Genomic DNA, 18854 nt, shown 5'->3' on the forward strand with positions numbered 1-18854 from the left:
AGAATTCTCCTCAGAACATAAGAATTACCCCAAATGCTTTCCAAGTTCACATGACTCAGGTAATTACTTGTGATAATGTTGATGGTTCAGTTAAAACAGCCATATCTCCAGAAATTTCAATATGAAGTAAATATAGATACACAACTTTTCTGGTATATGCTTACCAGTAAGAGGAGTTTGTGTCATGTTATCTTTTTAAAAATGTGTATGAGTATGTATGTGTCCCATGTGTGTACCTGGAGGCTGTGGGAGTCAGAAGAAAATGTCAGATTCCTTGGATCTATAGTTAAAGATGGTTGTGAGCCACTGTGTAGGTGCTTGGAACCAAACCCTGATCTTCTACAAGAAATACAAGTGCTCTTAACTGATGAACCATGTCTCCTTCCTTGGTAGGCTTACAGGTAAAATGAACTCGCATGAAAAATTTTCAGCAAAGCCGGGCAGTGGTGGCGCATGCCTTTAATCCCAGCACTCGGGAGGCAGAGGCAGGCAGATCTCTGTGAGTTCGAGGCCAGCCTGGTCTACAAGAGCTAGTTCCAGGACAGGCTTTAAAAAAGCTACAGAGAAACCCTGTCTCAAAAAACCAAAAAAAAAAAAAAGAAAAAAAAAGAAAAATTTTCAGCAAGAAAAATAAGTCGATGGCTAGCATTCTAAAGCAGTATCTTTGTAAGCAAGGGTGATGGTTGCTCTTCATCCGTATCAGCTTGACTGTATCACCATCACTAGGAGACACACCTCTAGGTATGTCTGTGAAGTTGTTTCCAGAGAGAAGAGCCTGAAGAGGGAGGGCCCCCTCTGAAAGTAAGTGGCACAATTCTATGGCCTGAGATCCTGGACTCAACAAAGCAGACAGAGGGGAAGGTCATCGGAATGTGAACAGTTCTTTACTCAGTCTCCTGGCTTCCTAAATGTGAGCTAGCTTGCAATGCCACAGCTGCAAGCTGAGATCTGCTCCTGCTGCCATGGCTTCTGACTATGCCCCCTCTCCCAAAGCCCTAATTAAATATGTCCTCTCATAAGCAGCACTTTCCCAGGCATTTCATCATAGTAGTGAAAAAGCAACTAATATAGCAATCTAAGTATTAACTGTTCAAAATATGTGACAAAGGGTCAGTGAGATAGCCCAGCAGGTAAAAGCACTTGCTACAAGCCTGACGGCCTGCGTTCAGTCCCTCGGACCCACATGGTAGAAGGAGAAAACAGACTCCTACAAGTTGTCTTCTGATGTCTACACATAGTCTGAGGCATGCATATATGTGAGCACAGGCACATACAGGTAAACAAACACCCTAAATCAACAAATGCAATTTAAAAATTTTAAGTGTTGCTACAAGATAAAATTCCCACATAAAATTAATAAAATTGATACTTCTTATGCCAGAATGGTTTAGTACTATTATCAATAATGGAAAACTGAGGCTGAAGGATATCTGTATAGACAATTTACCTCTTACTCTTAGGCACAACAAGAGCAAAGACTCCTACAAGGATAGGAATGGTGTTGTGCCCCCTGTAAAGCTCCTCGTTACAGACTAGCAATACACAGAACTGTTAGTGAGCAGGTTTGGTGCTGTGTTGACAAACCTCTGAGAGAAGCATATGCTTCTAGACACAGGGGTTGTTAGATTCACCAACCTGCACATTGCTGGTATGAATCATTCCTGCTGCTGTGATATGAAGTTCACAATTAATTGCTTCCTAATATCTCCTAAAAATTAAGGCCACCAAGACTGGATAATTTCAATTAATAAACTAGTGAAGCACCGTGGTGCCTGCCTACAATTCCAGGGCTTGGGAGGTCGAAGCAGAGTGACTGTTGCAACGTAGAGATGTTTATCATAGTGAGTTCCAGGTCAGCCAGGGCTACCTACAGAGACCCTGTCCCCAGAACAAAACAGCAAAACAATATGTAACTAAAATTACTAGGAATAATGAATGTTAAAACTATATGCAAGTATGCAAAAAAGCCAAGCCTTTCTTCATTTTTATTTCTCTTATTTAAAAATTTTAAATTACATTCATTTGTGTGTGTGTATGTGTGTTTCTGTGTCTTAGTGAAGGTTTCTATTGTTATGAAGAGACACCATGACCATGGCAACTCTTATAAAGGAAAACATTTAATTGGGGTGGCTTACAATTCAGAGGATCAGTCTATTATCATCACGGTGCAACAAGAAGATGTGCAGGCAGACATGGTGCTAGAGAAGTAGGCCAAGTGTACTACATGTTGAATTTCAGACAACAGGAAGTAAACTGACTAACTGGGTGTGGCTTGAGCATATATGAGATCTCAAAAGCTGCCTTCATAGTGACACACTTTCTCTAACAAGACCACAGCTACTTCAGTAAGGCCACACCTCCTAATAGTGCCACTCCCTTTCGGGTCCATTTTCTTTCAAACCACCATAGTGTGTGTGTGTGTGTGTGTGTGTGCCTGTGTGCACGTGCACATGCATAAATGTGTCATGAATTGCATGTGTGTGGGGATCAGAGAACAAACTTGTGGAGGTCAATTCCCTCCCTCCATGATGTGGGTCCCAGGGATCCAATTCAGGTCACCTAATTTTGCAGCAAGCACTTTTACCTCCTGAGCCATGGAGCTAGCCTTATTTTTTATTATTACATTTTAGTTGGGGGAGGGTAATGTTCACATGTGGAGGTCAGAAAATAAGCGACAAGAGTCAGTCTTCTCCTTCCACCATGTAGCTCCCAGAGTGTCGCCACTGACAGAACCAGCTCACCAGCCCTTATTTTTCTTCTTTATTCAAAAGTTGTTGGAAATACTATTTCCCTTATGGAGCATTCCTGGTGACACTGGTGACATCAACAGCAAATGAGCAAGACTCACTTTCACTGAGCAAGCTGCAGGATGGCTATGGTATCACAAACACCAGACATCAGGCAAAGCTAACCAAGTCAACTGGATTATCCTACTGATGGCAATCACTTCAGGTCCCATGGGAAAACACAACTCTTTATGAAATAGGGGCAGAGAGCCATCACCCTGATAAACAGAATTGCTATAAACTACAGCATAGGCCATATGACGTCAACGCCACAGCATATTTTTTATCAGGTACAAGCCAGCAATTGATGGCAACCAAACTGTGCACAATCCAGAACCAGGGTCTTTCTGAAAACATCAGAGAAAGGGTGACTTCCATCAGAAGGAACTTCTGTGCAGCTAAACTTCAGAGCCTGAAATTTTGGGTCCGTATCTCTCTATTCCAAAGGATTCCTTGGGGCTGGGAAGATGGCTCACTTGATAAAGCGCTTTAATCTTCCTTTAGAAAGGTGAGGGCCGGGCTGGAGAGATGGCTCAGAGGTTAAGAGCATTGCCTGCTCTTCCAAAGGTCCTGAGTTCAATTCCCAGCAACCACATGGTGGCTCACAACCATCTGTAATGGGGTCTGGTGCCCTCTTCTGGCCTGCAGGCATATACACAGACAGAACATTGTATACATAATAAATAAATATTTAAAAAAAAAAAAAAGAAAGGTAAGGGCCTGAGTGTGATCTGAAGAACCCATGTAAAACGGTAGACATGTTGGCAAAGTGCTTGGATCTCAGCACTGGGGAGGCAGAGGTAGGAGGGTTCCTTGGGTATCAATGGCCAAGCCAAATTGGTGAGCTTCAAGCCAGTCCGACATCTTGTCTCAAAGGAGGTAGATGGCATTCCTGAGGTTGTCTTCTGGCCTCCACACATACTTGCATACCTGTGCATGAGCATGGGAACACACACACACACACACACACACACACACACACACGAGGTGGTGCACTCCAAACTGCACATGGAGTGGGGGGGGGGGTCTCCAGACTCCTGAAGTATCCCTTTTATACCACTGAATTAAGATGATCAAGGACTTGCCTTCTGAAGCAGCAGGCACCCTAGTCCCAGTCAGCTTTCCCCAAGACACTTTGTCATCAAGAAAGCTTTCTTCCCCCTCTGTTTCTTGCTTTCCTAAGTCCCCTTCCTCCACTTGGTCGGTCTATGAGAGTGCTCGGAGGTCAGAGGACACCTGTGGGAGCTGTTTTTCTCCTTCTACAAGGTGAGTCTCTGGAATGAAACTCAGGTCTTCAGGTTTGGTATCAAGGACCTTTATCATGCTGACCCATCTGGCTTCTAAACAATCCATTCTTTAAGTCAAAAGTGTTGGCCAATAATAGCTGACAAGACTTCTGGTAGCCTCAGCTGCAGAGTGCTCAAAACCATCTAAATCCACATAAGACAAATACTTGGAACTATAGTCAACCAGGCTATTTCTTTATGTCAATCCCCTCTTCTGTCCACACATCCTACCTACCCACCTTCCAAGGAAGGGGTCTCTGAAAGTCTACTGGGTCAGGCTGTTGTTTCGTTGCTCAGAGCGCTGTATTTAATGTCAAGTGTTTCCTTGGGGCTGGAGAGTGATACAATGTTTGTCTTAGCATAAACAATGTACAGGTTAATCTCCAGCGCTTCATAAAACAGGATGCCTGTAAACACAGAACTCGGGAGGATCCAAAGTTCAAGGTCATTCTCAGCTACATAGAGAGTTTGGGCTACATAAGAACCTGTCTCCAAACTATTTTCTTTTTTCATAAGCCCTCACCACGCTCTCCTACGCACACTTGGGGCCTCCGTCTCAGCTGCAGGAAGCTGTGGCGCACTCACAGGAATCGTTATCCTGTCAGTTTCTACAATGCTCAGCCAAACCGGAGTCAGAAGTGAAACGCCTGGTGATCACTTTCAGGCATCCGCGAGGGGGCGCGGATCGGCCGCTAAAAGGCAGAGAAATCCCTCTGGGGGCGTCAGTCCTTGCTGGCCCGAGAGAGGCGGAGCTGGCATCCCCACGCCATTCGGCTCAGCCAATGGGGGCGCCGCGACGCTGCCCATCGCCGAGGGTACTGAAAAGCCTGCGCGCAGACAGCGGGCTCCGGGCGCGCTCTCGGCATCCTGAGGCTCCCCTAACTCGCTAGGCCTGCGTGCGCTGTCCCGCGGCCCCGAGCGCGCGCCTCTCCTGCTTTGGCTGCCTTTGCCCGGCCGGCTATGGCTCCCGACCCTGTTCCGACCCGGGTCCCGGCCTCGGCCCAGCTCCACCAACCGCGCTACTTTACTTGGGAGGAGGTAGCTCAGCACTCCGTGCCGAAGAGCCCGTGGCTCGTGATCGACCGGAAGGTGTACAACATCAGCGACTTCATTCACCGCCACCCGGGAGGCAGTCGTGTCCTCAGCCACTACGCGGGTCAGGATGCCACGGTGAGCGCGGGCATTGGGTGCGTCTGCACCCTAGGGGAGACAATGGCGGGAAGAGAAACCATCGGACCTGGAATGCAAGCGCGGGAGAGACACAGGTTGGGAATGGAGGCCCGCGACAAGCACACTCAAACAAAGGACTGGCTGAGCGTCCGTGCTTTGGCATTTGGAGTCTTAGGCGTGGGTTGTTTCCTGAGCTGGGCGAGAAGGGAGCGGGCTTGCTGGACACCCGAACCGCGGTGCTGCCTAGGGCGGCCGAAAGAGGAGTCGGTTCAGGGAGAGGGGGTCACGTCCTGTCTTCAGGGTTAGGAGGGTGAACGCAGCTTTGTCTGACCTAGGGAGCCAGAGAGGACCCCTCGCAATAGGGGTGACACTGAGAACCCTGTGGTTTGGCACCCTCTGTTCGTTGTGAAGCCCGGAGGGTAGGGTTTCGACCTGCGCCCGTCCAAGAAAGCCTGCGGGGATCAGTCACTGTGCTTAACGGAGAGGTGTTTTAGTGGGGGATCTGCATCTGGTTGGAATCCCACAACTGTCCTCGGATCCTTAGTGCGAGGTCACGTGGCGGTAGGCTAGGGAGGTCTTCAACTTTTTCCGGCAAGAGGACACCCTCGCCCCCCGGGTGATGAGACACTTATCAGGATAGTGTCCCTTTTCCCTTGGAGCTTACTGCCTGGCAAGTAGGTGTGCACCCCCAGCCTCTATCTGGTGGCCCTGCTTGTTCTCTTTATAGACCATATTCTTCCTCAGAGTCGAGAGTGGAACTAGGAGTTAGAGCAGAGTGCTCTGTGGCAGGGATTGCCAACTGTTGGATTCCTACCTTGGGGTCCATCTGTCTTCCAAGTCCTTAACCCAGTCTCCCCTTTATTCCTTCTATGCCAGTCTAACGTGCTTCGGGGTGACCAGGGTTCCTATTAAGTCGCCCTTGAAATTAGATGCTGAGAGGTGGAGGTCACTCTGATGAAACAACAACAAAAAAACCCACACAGCCTTAGAGACCAGGCTAGATAGAGCCTAGATAGAGTAGTGACCACTACAGAGTCCAGGCGGCAGCGCAGTCCTACACCGACTCATACGGCTGTGGAGTCTATGTGCTCTGTCTAGGCTTCCCATTCAGTGTGATTTGGGAGCCCAGGCAAAGACAGGGATTGGTCTCCATGTGTGGTGCCACTGCCCACGGCTCCGCCTCCACTTGCAGCTTCTTTCCCTGAGGCCTAAGGTCCTCCCACCCACCTTGTATAACCCATATTAACTCTGAAGCAGTGAGTGGTTAAAGAGAGAGAAATAGAAACAGTTTCCCAGCTCTGGCATAAGGAGTCTTCCTCATTTTTCATCACTGTCTATTATGTAATAGAGAAGCTAAGAAAGAAAAGGACTTGTTGAAAGTACTATAGGACTAAAAGCCTCATAACCCCACCTATTCCTGCAGGCTGCTTCTCTCCTGCACCAAGTGTCTGTAGACACAAAGGCCAGTCTGGGCAGGCCTTTTGTATGGCATCCAGGGGAGGCATCCCATTCTTTGGTGTAGTGCCCTTTCAGTGGGAACCCACATGCTGGGTGATCTGGGGCTGGCAGACAGTACGGTAGCCAGAGGGAGGTGGCCTATGGTGTGAGGCCCTTAGGAGCCTGGAGGGCTGGGAGGGACCTCATGGACTTCTCATCCTTGCAGGATCCTTTTATGGCGTTCCACATCAACAAGGACCTTGTAAGAAAGTATATGAACTCTCTTCTGATCGGAGAACTGGCTCCGGAGCAGCCCAGCTTTGAACCAACCAAGAATGTAAGAGGCCCTGTTTGCAGTTTGGAGACTTGGTTGTGGAGGGAGAGGGGGGCAGGTGCCTGCATAGGACCATAGGTGACAAACAGTTCTTGGGAATCTCAAAGAGCCATAGGGTGATAAGCCCACTGGAGCAGGAACCTATGTTTCTTCTCATGCTGCCATCACCAACAGCAGACCTATTTACTGAGTAACATGTGCCAGTGTAAACGAATATAATTTCACATATGTATACATGAGAAAATAGAGGCTCAGAGAGTTTAAGCTCCAGAGCCACAGATCACATAATGGGGACCCAAATTAAGTCTTCTTAGCAGCTGGACGTGATAAAATTCATAGTACCTGCTTCTATCAGATCATCCTTCCCCATCAGGGTTTGTCAAGGACTGTGACCTTCCCACAGACACCTCCTAGAGAGGTTCTCTGTGAGGGTTGGGTGATGCTGGGAAGAATTACCGCCCCACTCTCCCACAGAAAGCACTAACTGATGAGTTCAGGGAGCTGCGGGCCACCGTGGAACGAATGGGCCTCCTGAAGGCCAACCAGCTCTTCTTCCTGCTCCACCTGCTCCACATCATGCTCCTGGACGTGGCTGCCTGGCTCATTCTTTGGACCTTTGGGACATCCTTGATGCCCTTCTTCCTCTGTGCAGTGCTGCTCGGTACAGCTCAGGTGAGTGCCTTTGGCATTCCTGGGATTCCTAGGGGAAACCTCAGGGCAAGAATCCTGCCTGGGATCTGAAGATACACGGGAAGGTTGGCCCAGGGAGAGAACACACACTCTGTTGTGCGTGACATTTATCTGCTCTTTAGTCACGCACATGTTCTGGTTTGCTTACAGTCCCTCCAGTTTCTCTTCCCAGGTCCCCTTCTTCCTGTGAAGTTTACTCTCTGAAATCTCAGGTTCTGGTTCTGCCACACTCCGTGTATGCTAAGAACCAATGTTTGGCTCCTTTCCCCACCGCTGGTATCACCCAGCATGCCAGTCATGGTCCAGCACCAGGATTTGGACTAGCAGTCTGTATTCTGGATGCTAGTCTTTCCTAAGTCATGGCGCTTCAGAAGGAAGAAGGGACTGTGGTCTGCCTCCACTTATATGTGACCCAGTGGACAAGAGGGAATTGGGACCCAGGTCCCATGGCTTATCCCAGTGTGCTCCCTTGAGGTTGTGCGCCAATCCAGTATGGTGAGGCTGAAGGGGCTGCTGAGGTTTGTGAAGGGGCCCTAGGTGCAGGCTGTTCTGGGCACTAACCTTTCTCTTTCAGGCCCAGGCAGGCTGGCTACAGCATGATTTGGGGCACCTGTCAGTCTTCAGCACTTCTACATGGAACCACCTGCTACATCATTTTGTGATTGGCCACCTGAAGGTCAGTGAGCTGATGGGGCTCCCCCAAACCCCAGTAATTCACAGCTGCCAGAGGGTGGGAGAAGTGCTCATGACCCTGGGTTTTCTTTCTCTTTAAAAATTGTTATATGTGTGCGGGTACCCTGCTTGTATGTATGTCTCCATGTCACACGTGAGGAGAGCATCAGATCCCTGGGACTAGAGTCACAGACAGTTGTGAGCTGCCATGTGAGGACTAAGAATTGAACCAGGGTCCTCTGCTGGGTTCTCACTCACATCTGAGGTTCTCTGTAGGGGGCTCCTGCCAGCTGGTGGAACCACATGCACTTCCAGCACCACGCCAAGCCCAACTGCTTCGGCAAAGACCCAGATATCAAGATGCATCCCTTCTTATTTGCCTTGGGGAAGGTCCTTTCTGTGGAGGTGAGCTGGGTATCCGTGCAGAGGGGCATGGAGAGTGGCCTGCTCTGCAGGAGTAGGGAAAGTGCTTGCTCAGTGTTGTCAGCAAAGGTAGGACCAAAGGCTGGGCTCTAGGGCTCTTGCTTTCTGTGGAGGATAAGAGGCTGTAAACCCTTTCTGTCCAGGAAACAGTCAGCAAACAGTTACTACACGAAGGTACCACATTCTGCAAAGGATTCAGTGGGTGACAGGACATTCTTTGCAAGGCCCTGCTCATCTTTGGACATAACTAGGCACCTCATCAGGGTGTTGCTTGACACCTCTTCTCTAGGAAGTCACCCCCTTGCACTTGGTGTTTCTGTCGCTTATATTGGATACCCTGCTGTAGGCAACGTTATGTGAATCCACGAGAGCCCAAATATAAGGATATCAAAGATTGATTAGGAAACATGAATAATAACGAGGTAGAGAGCCATCACTCCCCCCTACACCTGCACACACCACTCCCTCACCACCCCATCCTCCCGCCCCCCCCCCCCCCCCCCGTACACTTGCATACACACACCTCTCCCTCCTCCCTGCCCCACCCCAAGAAAGAGATGAAAATGGATGAGTGTGGGCTTGGTTTGGTCTCTTGGGACATCTTAACTAGATAGCAATGCCCTGGTTTAGTGACTCCTGGAGAACAAGGAGGTACATGAGGACACTTTGCCCTGTAGCCCTCAGACCTCTTGAGAGTCTGAGCACAGTGGAACAGATCATAGTGGCACTTGGTCACTGACTGAGGGAACAGCCGTGGACAGGGTTCCTTTCCACGGCAATTTCCCATTTGCCCCACCAACCAAGAGGGGTGCTTTTCTTCTATGGGATCTCCTTGGTTAATAATACTGTGTGGAGCCGGGCGGTGGTGGCGCACGCCTTTAATCCCAGCACTCGGGAGGCGGAGGCAGGCGGATCTGAGTTCGAGGCCAACCTGGTCTACAAGAGCTAGATCCAGGACAGGCTCTAGAAACTACAGGGAAACACTGTCTCGAAAAACCAAAAAAAAAAAAAAAAAATACTGCGTGGTTTGTGTACCTATCTCCAGACTATATCCTAATTCCTATATCGAATATCTTATATCCTATATCGAATTCTCCAGTATCTTCTTTATCTTGTAAATTGTCCTCTTTCTGTTGCTATAATAAAATACCTGAGGTTGGGGACTTTGTAAAGAAAAGATACCTGTCTAGTTCACTGTTTTGGGAGGCTGAAAGTTCAAGATGGAGCAGCCCTATCAATTTGACCTCTGGGAAGAGCCTTGTGACAGATGGGAGACTTTGGCTGGGAGTGGCTGTGAAAGCAGTTGGGGTGAGATAAGAAGCCAGATTTTCTCGCTGTCTTTAAAACAATTCACTCTTGAGGGAAACTCACTAGGGTCCCCTGGGACTCTCATGAGTCCCTTGTGGCGAGGGTGGGGTGGGGTGGGGTGATTTCATTGACTCCCAGCAGGCTGCACCTCCTGGCATCACTGCATTGGTGACCAAGCATGCAGCATAGTCCCCTGGGGAGCACATCACACCACTCCTGGCCCTCCTTTGCCTCATTTGCCTCTGTACATCTGCAGTTCACTTCCCCACTCCTGGACAAAACCACCAAACACAAAGCAGACCACCTACAAGTTAGTTCAAAGCCTGCCTGCCTGGGCTACAGAGCAGATTACACACACCTTCGACTTTACCAGGGCTTTTTGAGGACCTGGGTAACCTGGCCTCTTTGGTTCTGGCTATGCCCTGTGCTTTGGACACTTGTCTTTGGGTTTTTGCACTCCTGGTACTTCTCTTCGTTCAGGTACCAGGCCCCAAAGGAAACCAGGCCTGCTCTCCTGTCTGTAATCTGTAAATTATCTTGAACTCTGCTTACAAAGTTATCACTAGTTTCATATCCACGGATTACAAGATATGCGTAGGCGAGAACTTGATACTATTCCCTCTGCTGTCGGCACGTCAACCGGTGTCTGGGAGACTGCTGTCCCCATACCTCCAGGGCTTGCTGAATGATGCCATGACTGGGAAGATTGCTTCATCTAGCCAGAGCGCCTTGAACAGAGCACAGTTTTGATGACTCATTTGTGGATATGTGAGACGATAAGCCAGACTGTGCTCTGGGTTGAGGTCACCAAAACTAATTGGGGCAAGAAATGCCAGAACCATGAAGTGAGACAGCAGAGCATATATGAACCTGTGTGAGGGGCTCTGGACTGACTTGAGTGGCCTGGTGGCTCCCAGCCAGTCTGTTTAGTCTGTGGCTTAAAAGAAATAACCTATCCAGTGAGCAAAGCTTTGCCAAAACCTTCAGACTGCCAGATTGTTCTGGGTAACCTTTTTTGTCCCTTCATATTATTTTTTATTTTTTTATTTTTAATTTTTTTTTATTAAAAATTTCCATCTCCTCTCCTCCTCCCACTTCCCTCCCCTCCCCTCCCCCCACACCCCCACTCCCTGGGTAACCTTTCTACATACAGATCTTATTAAACTTTCAAGAGGGGTGATGAAGTTCAGGTTGAAGTTAAGAGTCCAAGAGAGGATCAAGAGATAAGTTCAGTGGTTAAGAGTACTGGCTGCTTTTCCAGAGGACCTGAGTTTGAGTCCCGGAACCCAATCAGGAGTTCGCCACCATCTGTAATTCCAGTTCCAGGTGGTCTGCTGCCCGCTTCTGGCCGCCACAGATATTGCATGCAAGTGGTGCACAGGCAGGCAAAACACCCATACACTAAAATAAAATTTAAGAAAAAGGCGTCCAAAAGATTGTGGTGAAAAGACCCATACGGGGACAAAAATAGTTTCCCATAGAAACACTGAAGTCCAAAGAGTACTAGAAGCAGGAAGGGGTTGAACCTGGAAACCATGCGGCAGAGACTTTAGATAGCCACCAGGAACCCTGTAGACTAGCATCCTGTACGCTCCTGTGTGCTCCTTGTCACGGTACATTCATAGGTCACTCTCCTGGGCCACTTGCTTTAGGTGCTGGGCCTGCCAGAGCCTGCCAATGGCAGCAGCTAGCTGAAGGTTCGGAAGTAGGCCTTAGTGTCTAAGCAGGGAAAGCTGGGGTCTCAGTGGGGGGAGGGTTCAGTGTGGGGAGGGACACAGGTTTCTAGCTGCTGACGTGTGTTTGTTTCTTCACAGCTTGGGAAACAGAAGAAGAAGTACATGCCATACAACCATCAGCACAAGTACTTCTTCCTGAGTGAGTGTCAGCCACAGGGATGGGGACCCAGGGGAGGAGCAGGTTCCCCTAGGATGGGCCTAGGAGAAAGTTCAGCCTGCTGATATTCCCCACCTGCGAGGAGATTGCCCTTGCCCACTGAGTAAAGTCAATGGGCTAATGCTTGGTTAGTCATTTTTTTTTTTTGTTTTTTCTTTTTGTTTCTTTTTTTTTTTTTTTTTGTTGGTTTTTCGAGACAGGGTTTCTCTGCAGCTTTTTTAGAGCCTGTCCTGGAGCTAGCTCTTGTAGACCAGGCTGGCCTCGAACTCACAGAGATCCGCCTGCCTCTGCCTCCCGAGTGCTGGGATTAAAGGCGTGCGCCACCACCGCCCGGCTTGGTTAGTCATTTGTGTTGGGGGGCAAATCTAGTCCTCTGGTCTCACCCTAGCTTCCAGGAAGAAACTGAGTAGTCAGCAGGGGACTCCTGATTTGGTTTTAGGCCTTGTCTTAAACCTCGTCACACAAAGATGGAGCCACTTAGGATGACTCTCCGGGCAGTGGCACCTAAGAAGGAATACTGCAACTGAGTAGAAGTTTTGGTCATTTATTCCCTGCTTTGAAAGCCTGATGCAAAATGCCCAAAATTGGGTTTAAAACTCCTTTAAGACTTCAAGTTTTGGGAACCAGGCGGTACTTTTATGGGTTTTGTTGTTTTGCTTTGGCTTTGTTTGAGAGGGTCTTGTGTAGCTCAGGCTGGCTTCAAACTTGTTATACAGGCACAAGACACCACTCCTGCACGGGCTCCAAGTTTTTAAAGCAAGAGAGGGGAAGAATTTAAGGAATTTATTTGAACTGCTTATTGCCAGCTGTCTCTTCTAGAGAAAGCTGGACGTGTTACAGGGTTGAATAAAGACTTCCATAAAAAATAATTTTAGTCTGGGCAGTGGTGGTGCATGCCTTTAATTCCAGCAATAGGAAGGCAGAGGCAGGCAGATCTCTGAGTTCGAGGACAGCCTGGTCTACAGACCAAGTTCCAGGACAGCTATGGCTATACAGAAAAACCCTGTCTTTAAAATAATAATAATTATTATTATTTTAGGACTGGGGCCTACTGTGCAAACATGAGGACCCAAATTTGGATCTCTAGAATACAACATAAAATCCAGGGGTGGTGGCCCATGCCTGTAATCCCAGCACCGGGTATGGGTCAATCAGAATAGCTTCATATTTAGTGAGAGACCCTGTCTCAAAAAATGAAGATGGAAGATCAGTGAGATCACTTAGCTGATAAAAGCCTGGCAACTTGAACTTGATACCTGAAATCACAGTGGAAGGAGGATCAATGTACGTAGTCACCACCTCTGCCCCAGTGTGTGTGTCCTCCAACACACTGGACACATAGCAGGAAGGGAGGAGGGAGGGAGGAAAGGAAGTTTAGAATCTGGCATATCAAGCTGAAGAAGCTATGGATGGAGATTGTCATGCCGTGGGTGGAGGAGCATCAGGTCTGCCTCAGACTGTGAAGGGTCAGTGGAGTTCCTCCCCTGCCCTTTGACCCTGCTTGGTGGAGCAGCAGGAACGCAACAGGACTGCAGGGGCAGGGCTGTGGTTCAGGCACTGTGGACCACAGTAGAGTACATGCCATGCTTGAGGCTTAAGCTTCCCTGTGCCCTCCTCCACGAGGAAGGGATATTGCTCCCAGCCATCGGCCTCCCTGGCATCCTCTTGCAGAGGTGGCCTTCTCTAGGCTTGTGCCTACCCTCAACGCCCATGGCTTGCAGTTAATTGAGGAGCATTAAGGCAGTGAGGAGGGACGACAGGAGGTAATTCTATGCTGGGGTGGGGAGGGGGGAGGTGGTTCATCTCGCCATGGCAGTCCTCTCTCACCCCAGTTGCTCACACCTCCTCCCTGTCTCCTTTTCCTCCCCAGTTGGCCCCCCAGCCTTGGTCCCTCTCTACTTCCAGTGGTATATTTTCTATTTTGTTTTTCAACGGAAGAAATGGGTGGTGAGTATCCCTGGCACGCAAACCCCACATGCCAGGTTCTCCAGTACCCTGTCCGGGAAAGCGTGCGCCCTGTGGGGCACAGAGACTGTCTCCAAGCCCAACCAGGAGCAGAGTAGAATCATGTGGAGATGCTCCTCTCTAGATGAGATTGAGTGGCTTGGGCTCATGCATGCCCTGCCTCCCCATGTCAGGCTTCACGAGGCCAGTCTCCTGGGGTTCCCAAGCTGCACAGCACTCCAGGAGCTGTGTGGAAAGCCAAGGGGGATGGGCACTGCTCTCAGGGAATGTAGGATGAAGCTGAAAGTAGTAGACCTGAGGGAAAACATGCAGGCAGAGGGGGCTCTGGGATCTCCAAAGGGGTCTGGCTGGCTCGCAGACGTAGGACATGGGGAAGACAGGCTTTGAGCAGACAAGCTGGGACCCGAGGTGTGAGCTTGGATGCTGAACAACGGTGCAGAGGGCCCAGTGTTGTGGGAAGAGCATGGGCCTTGGTTCACTGCAGAAAAGGACCTGGAGCTTCCACTCCATCAGCACAGTGACAGACAGTGGGGTCCTGAGACATTCTTTGGCAGCATTTAGACAGTGTGGGGAGGTGCTGTACCCAGAGAGACTGGGGACCCCTGTGAAGGGACAGGCAGGGGACTGGAGTTCCACCAGGAACAGAAGCAGCAGTGCCATTAGATGTTTCAGGACAAGTGTCCAAGAGAAGCTGAGGATCACTGAGTGCCGCCACACACACCAGGAGAGGTGGTGACTACAGCGGATAAATGGGGAGGGGGAGAAAGGAGCAGCAGCTGCTGGCACAGTGCCACCCTCTTGTTTGCCCTGCAGGACTTGGCTTGGATGCTCACCTTCTACATCCGCCTCTTCTTCACTTACATGCCCCTGCTGGGGCTGAAAGGCACCCTGGGGCTTTTCTTCCTTTTCAGGTAGTGTCTGATGGAATGTAGCAGTTGGCAGGGAGAATGCTGGTGCTAATGGGTCTGGGGGCCATGCTGGGGTCTTGAGAGTGGGGACTTGGGAGAGTCACGAGCTGGTGCTGCTACTGGGGAATAAGAACTCAGTGCTCTGCTTGTACTATTTATGGCTGTATGTCATATTCAACAGGTTCTTGGAGAGCATCTGGTTTGTGTGGGTGACACAGATGAGCCATATCCCCATGCACATCGATCATGACCAGAATGTGGACTGGGTCTCCACCCAGGTAAGGGACAGTCACTTGGAGGATCTGGACATACCTCTGAAAAGGGTGGGTGGTGAACAGTGATAGCCAAAACTAGTCTCCTCAGACAGCATTGCTTTGTTGGCTGGAGCCATCTCCCACTGAAGGAGGTGACCAGAGATAGGGACAGTTTCAGACAGCCTCCCTAGGGAAGACGGCACTGTGACACGGAAACCACCATCCCTTGACTCTCTCCCAGCTGCAGGCAACCTGTAATGTTGACCAGTCAGCCTTCAATGACTGGTTCTGTGGCCACCTCAATTTCCAGATCGAGCACCAGTGAGTGGGGAGACCCCGGAAGCAGAGGGTGGGGGAGGGGCAGAGGAGCAGAAGCCACTAACTATCCTGCTGTCCCTGAAGCCTCTTCCCCTCGATGCCACGACACAACTACTACAAAGTGGCACCTCTGGTGCAATCCCTGTGCACCAAGTACGGCATCAAGTACAAGTCCAAGCCCCTGCTCTCAGCCTTCGCTGACATTGTTTAGTGAGTATGAACCTGGGGATTGGCAGCAGGGAACAAAGAGTGGTGTGGCATGGAGTGTGGTGGGTTCCTGGTCATCTGCAGTGGCATCACCATGGCAGCAGCAGGGTGGTATTGGTCTGTGACCAGGCTAGCTTCTTCGGGGTGGGTGGGGTGGGGGGACGTGAGGGGAAGGGGACATGTCTGCAGGTGAATGACTCCCTCCCTGTCTGTCCCTGTTGTCCCTCCAGCTCACTGAAGGAGTCGGGGCAGCTCTGGTTGGAGGCGTATCTTCACCAATAGCAGCAGCAGTCCTCCATCCAGGAGAGGACAGCTGGAGTCAAATCAGTCGGAGCTGGAGGGACAATGCCATTATGAATCGAATGTTCAAGGGGTTAGGGGATGTAGATGTTTTGTGTTCATACCTGTCTCCTTTGCCTTCTGGGTACCAAACTTGAGGGGAGAACTGCTGAGGTAGGGATATAAAGATGTTGTTTCTTGTACTTTGGCAGAGATAAATGGTGGCCCTATGGAGCTCAGCACGAAGCAGGAACCTCACCCTAGAATCCCCCTCTTATCTCACTAGGCTATGTCTCTGACTCTCTACCCTTTCCATTAGTCTCTTGGCCTTTGAACAAGATTTAGAAAGGGGGCATTCATGCATAGCATCCTGAAACCTGGCACAGTTCCCTGCTCAGCTTAGCTTGCTACTGAGAGCTGCATATGACCATGTCTGCCTCTGACTGCTAGGAGAAGCTGTTGGCAGGGCAAAGGCCAGGGCTGTGGTTTGAGAGGTATTTGGCCCTGGAGGATCCTGGCATGAGTAATTCTGGCTTCCTGTTCCATCCAGGTTTCAGAGAGAACATGAGATCCTAGCTCTCGACAAAATGGATGGCAGTTACTGGCCTTTAAAAATCTGTTGAATCACCTCTTTTAACCAGTTCCCAAGGACTACACAAGCAAGGGGCTTACCTCCTCCTGGACAAATTAGGCTCCCATACCTGTAGTTTCCTTTTATGTCACAGCCTGTAATTCTGAGTTCAAGAAAACAGCCATGGGCACAAGCGACTGAGGTTTTGTCAGTGCTCTAAGCAGACATGCCCCTCCATGGTGCCCGTGTCATGTTCCAGCATTGTATAGCACGATCCCATGTCACAAACCGGAAGTTAGTACCAGTGAGGTCTATGCATGCTGCCACTGCTCCAGCAAGGCAGCTCCCTCTACTTGTTCAAGTGTCTTATTCTTCTGGAGGCCAGACAAGAATTTAGGGTAACTTCTGACAAAGCTTGTCAGTCTAACAATGAAACAGGGTTTTGTAATCTGGTTTTATAAAAGGTAAGAAAGTTTAACTCACTCTCCCAGAGAACATAGGAGTGTGTCCAGGAAGTTGAACTCCTGCACATCCACATTCGTGCTCCTGTTCCCCAAACCCACGGGCATTATTTCATTGCCTGTTCAACAGTATTAACCATCTGTCTGGAATTAGAGAACCTCAAGCAGAAGGCAAGGGAAAAGCATGTTTGTGGAGAAATGGCAGATGGTCAAGATGAAGGTGTTTGTGTTAAAGATGTTGGGGTATGGTATGGTGACCAGCAGGATTCCTTAAGTTTTCTATGGGGGTGCAGTAGGGTGACAGGCAGGGTTCCATAAGTTTTCTACGACAATGCCCAGGGAGGGGAGGTTGTAGAAGAGCTCAGATCTTTCCCAGGGGCTGGCCCTGGTGGAAAACCTGTCTGAAGCAGGCTGGATAGGAAAATCTTTATTGGGCTCCCTCCCTCCAGAATAGGTGCTGTTCCTTCCCATCCCTGCTCCCGGCCACCTTGGGCAAGGGTATGACACTACCAGCCTGTCAAGCCCACTGGCTTTGAGCCTTTAGCTGCCAGTCTGAGCTCAGCTGCACCAGACCAGGTCTTCAGAGCACCTGAGCCACTGTGGCCTTCCTTCCTCAGCCTCCACTGTGGCTTTTGCATAGGCAGGCACAAGGGACATGGAGTGACAGGACTCAATGTTGCAGTGGTAAAGTGAGGTACCTCAACTCCACTGCTGAGATAAGAAAATAGGGTTGAGGGAAATTCAGTTCTGCGTATGTAGATAATGGCAAAACATTTCACCGTAACTTCATTAACTCCAGCATCTATGTTTCTACTTCTGGCCGAAGGCATTTCCTTCACTTGGGCCTAATGTCAGCATGTGTGTGTGCCAATGTCATTACTAAACCCTGATGAAACTAAAAAATAAAACTTAACTTGGACCAAAGGATGTTGTTATTCATTTAAAATTCACACTGCTTGTCTACATGTGTGCACCAGGTTCCCTGGTACAGAGCAGGAGAGCTGGCTCAGCTGGTGAAGCACTTTCTGTCCAAGCACGAGGACCTGAGTCAGATTCCCCAGAACCCATGTAACAGCCAGATGTGGAGGTCTACAACCCAGCATAGGGGAAGCCGTATCCTTGGAGTTTGCTGGCTAAAAATAAGATGGAGTGACTAAGGCAGACACTTGATACTGACCTCTGGCCTTTGACATTCAAACATACAGGAACATATACCCATATCAATATAGACACTATTCCCTGGTGCTGCTGCTGTAACAGATCACTGCCAGTTCCTGGGCAGAAGGATCATGATCATGCAAGGATGGGCTGACAAAGCCAAGTTCCTCCGTGATACCCATCTGTGGAGATGCTGTGCCGCTGCGGTACTCCTGCCAGACCTCATGGATGTCACCAATGTCCTCACCCTCTGGTCCTTCAACTTTCCACTGAAGCCTGTTTCTGATTTTTGAAGTTATGCCTGTAAGTCCTGTTTGCCTGTCTCTTCACCAATCCTGCCTCAGACTGTAGAGCAATGCCTCTGAAACGCTCCATTATGCTTAAACAGCTCTCCTGAGTGAAAACATCAGAGCATTCACAAAGCAGCACACTCTGAGGAAAGGCTAAGCAGTTCAAACCTAAAAGAAGCAAGCCAGAACTCTAAATGCTTGCAGGCCACAGGGTACAAGCCCCTAAAAGCCATTGTGCTGTGTAGTGAATGCAGTCTTGGCACTTAGCTCACGGCCACTGCAGGTCTAGAATCAAATTAGTGCAGCTCGCTTTACTCTGGCAAAGCCAGTTCCACTCTGCCTTCAGGATACAATTTTATAGTGTTTACCTTCACCGAAGACTTCAGCTAGAATATATTAATTCAAGGCTTGCCTGGTCTACTTGAGTTCCAGGCCAGCCAGGGC

General features: G+C 49.4%; 1 protein-coding gene across 1 annotated transcript; it reads left to right on the forward strand.

The window, feature by feature from the left end:
- The first annotated feature begins 4872 nt into the window (after positions 1-4872).
- On the forward strand, positions 4873-17886 carry Fads1 (fatty acid desaturase 1). The gene is made up of 12 exons (XM_038328551.1): positions 4873-5242; positions 6906-7016; positions 7488-7685; positions 8278-8379; positions 8652-8780; positions 11921-11981; positions 13870-13946; positions 14778-14875; positions 15054-15150; positions 15368-15447; positions 15529-15654; positions 15882-17886. Exons 1-12 carry the CDS (start codon positions 5033-5035, stop codon positions 15931-15933), a joined length of 1341 nt encoding a protein of 446 aa, XP_038184479.1. The 5' UTR covers positions 4873-5032; the 3' UTR covers positions 15934-17886.
- The last annotated feature ends 968 nt before the right edge of the window (positions 17887-18854 follow it).

Source organism: Arvicola amphibius, chromosome 1 (genome assembly GCF_903992535.2).
Source record: "Arvicola amphibius chromosome 1, mArvAmp1.2, whole genome shotgun sequence".
Taxonomy (NCBI): domain Eukaryota; kingdom Metazoa; phylum Chordata; class Mammalia; order Rodentia; family Cricetidae; genus Arvicola; species Arvicola amphibius.

What these genes read in the sequence shown, in the direction of transcription:
- Fads1 (XM_038328551.1), top strand. Translation starts at nt 5,033, where the DNA reads ATGGCTCCCGACCCTGTTCCGACCCGGGTCCCGGCCTCGGCCCAGCTC. An exon ending in GCTTTGAACCAACCAAGAAT is followed by an intron (nt 7,017 to 7,487) that starts GTAAGAGGCCCT and finishes ACTCTCCCACAG; the next exon opens with AAAGCACTAACTGATGAGTT. An exon ending in TGCTGCTCGGTACAGCTCAG is followed by an intron (nt 7,686 to 8,277) that starts GTGAGTGCCTTT and finishes TTTCTCTTTCAG; the next exon opens with GCCCAGGCAGGCTGGCTACA.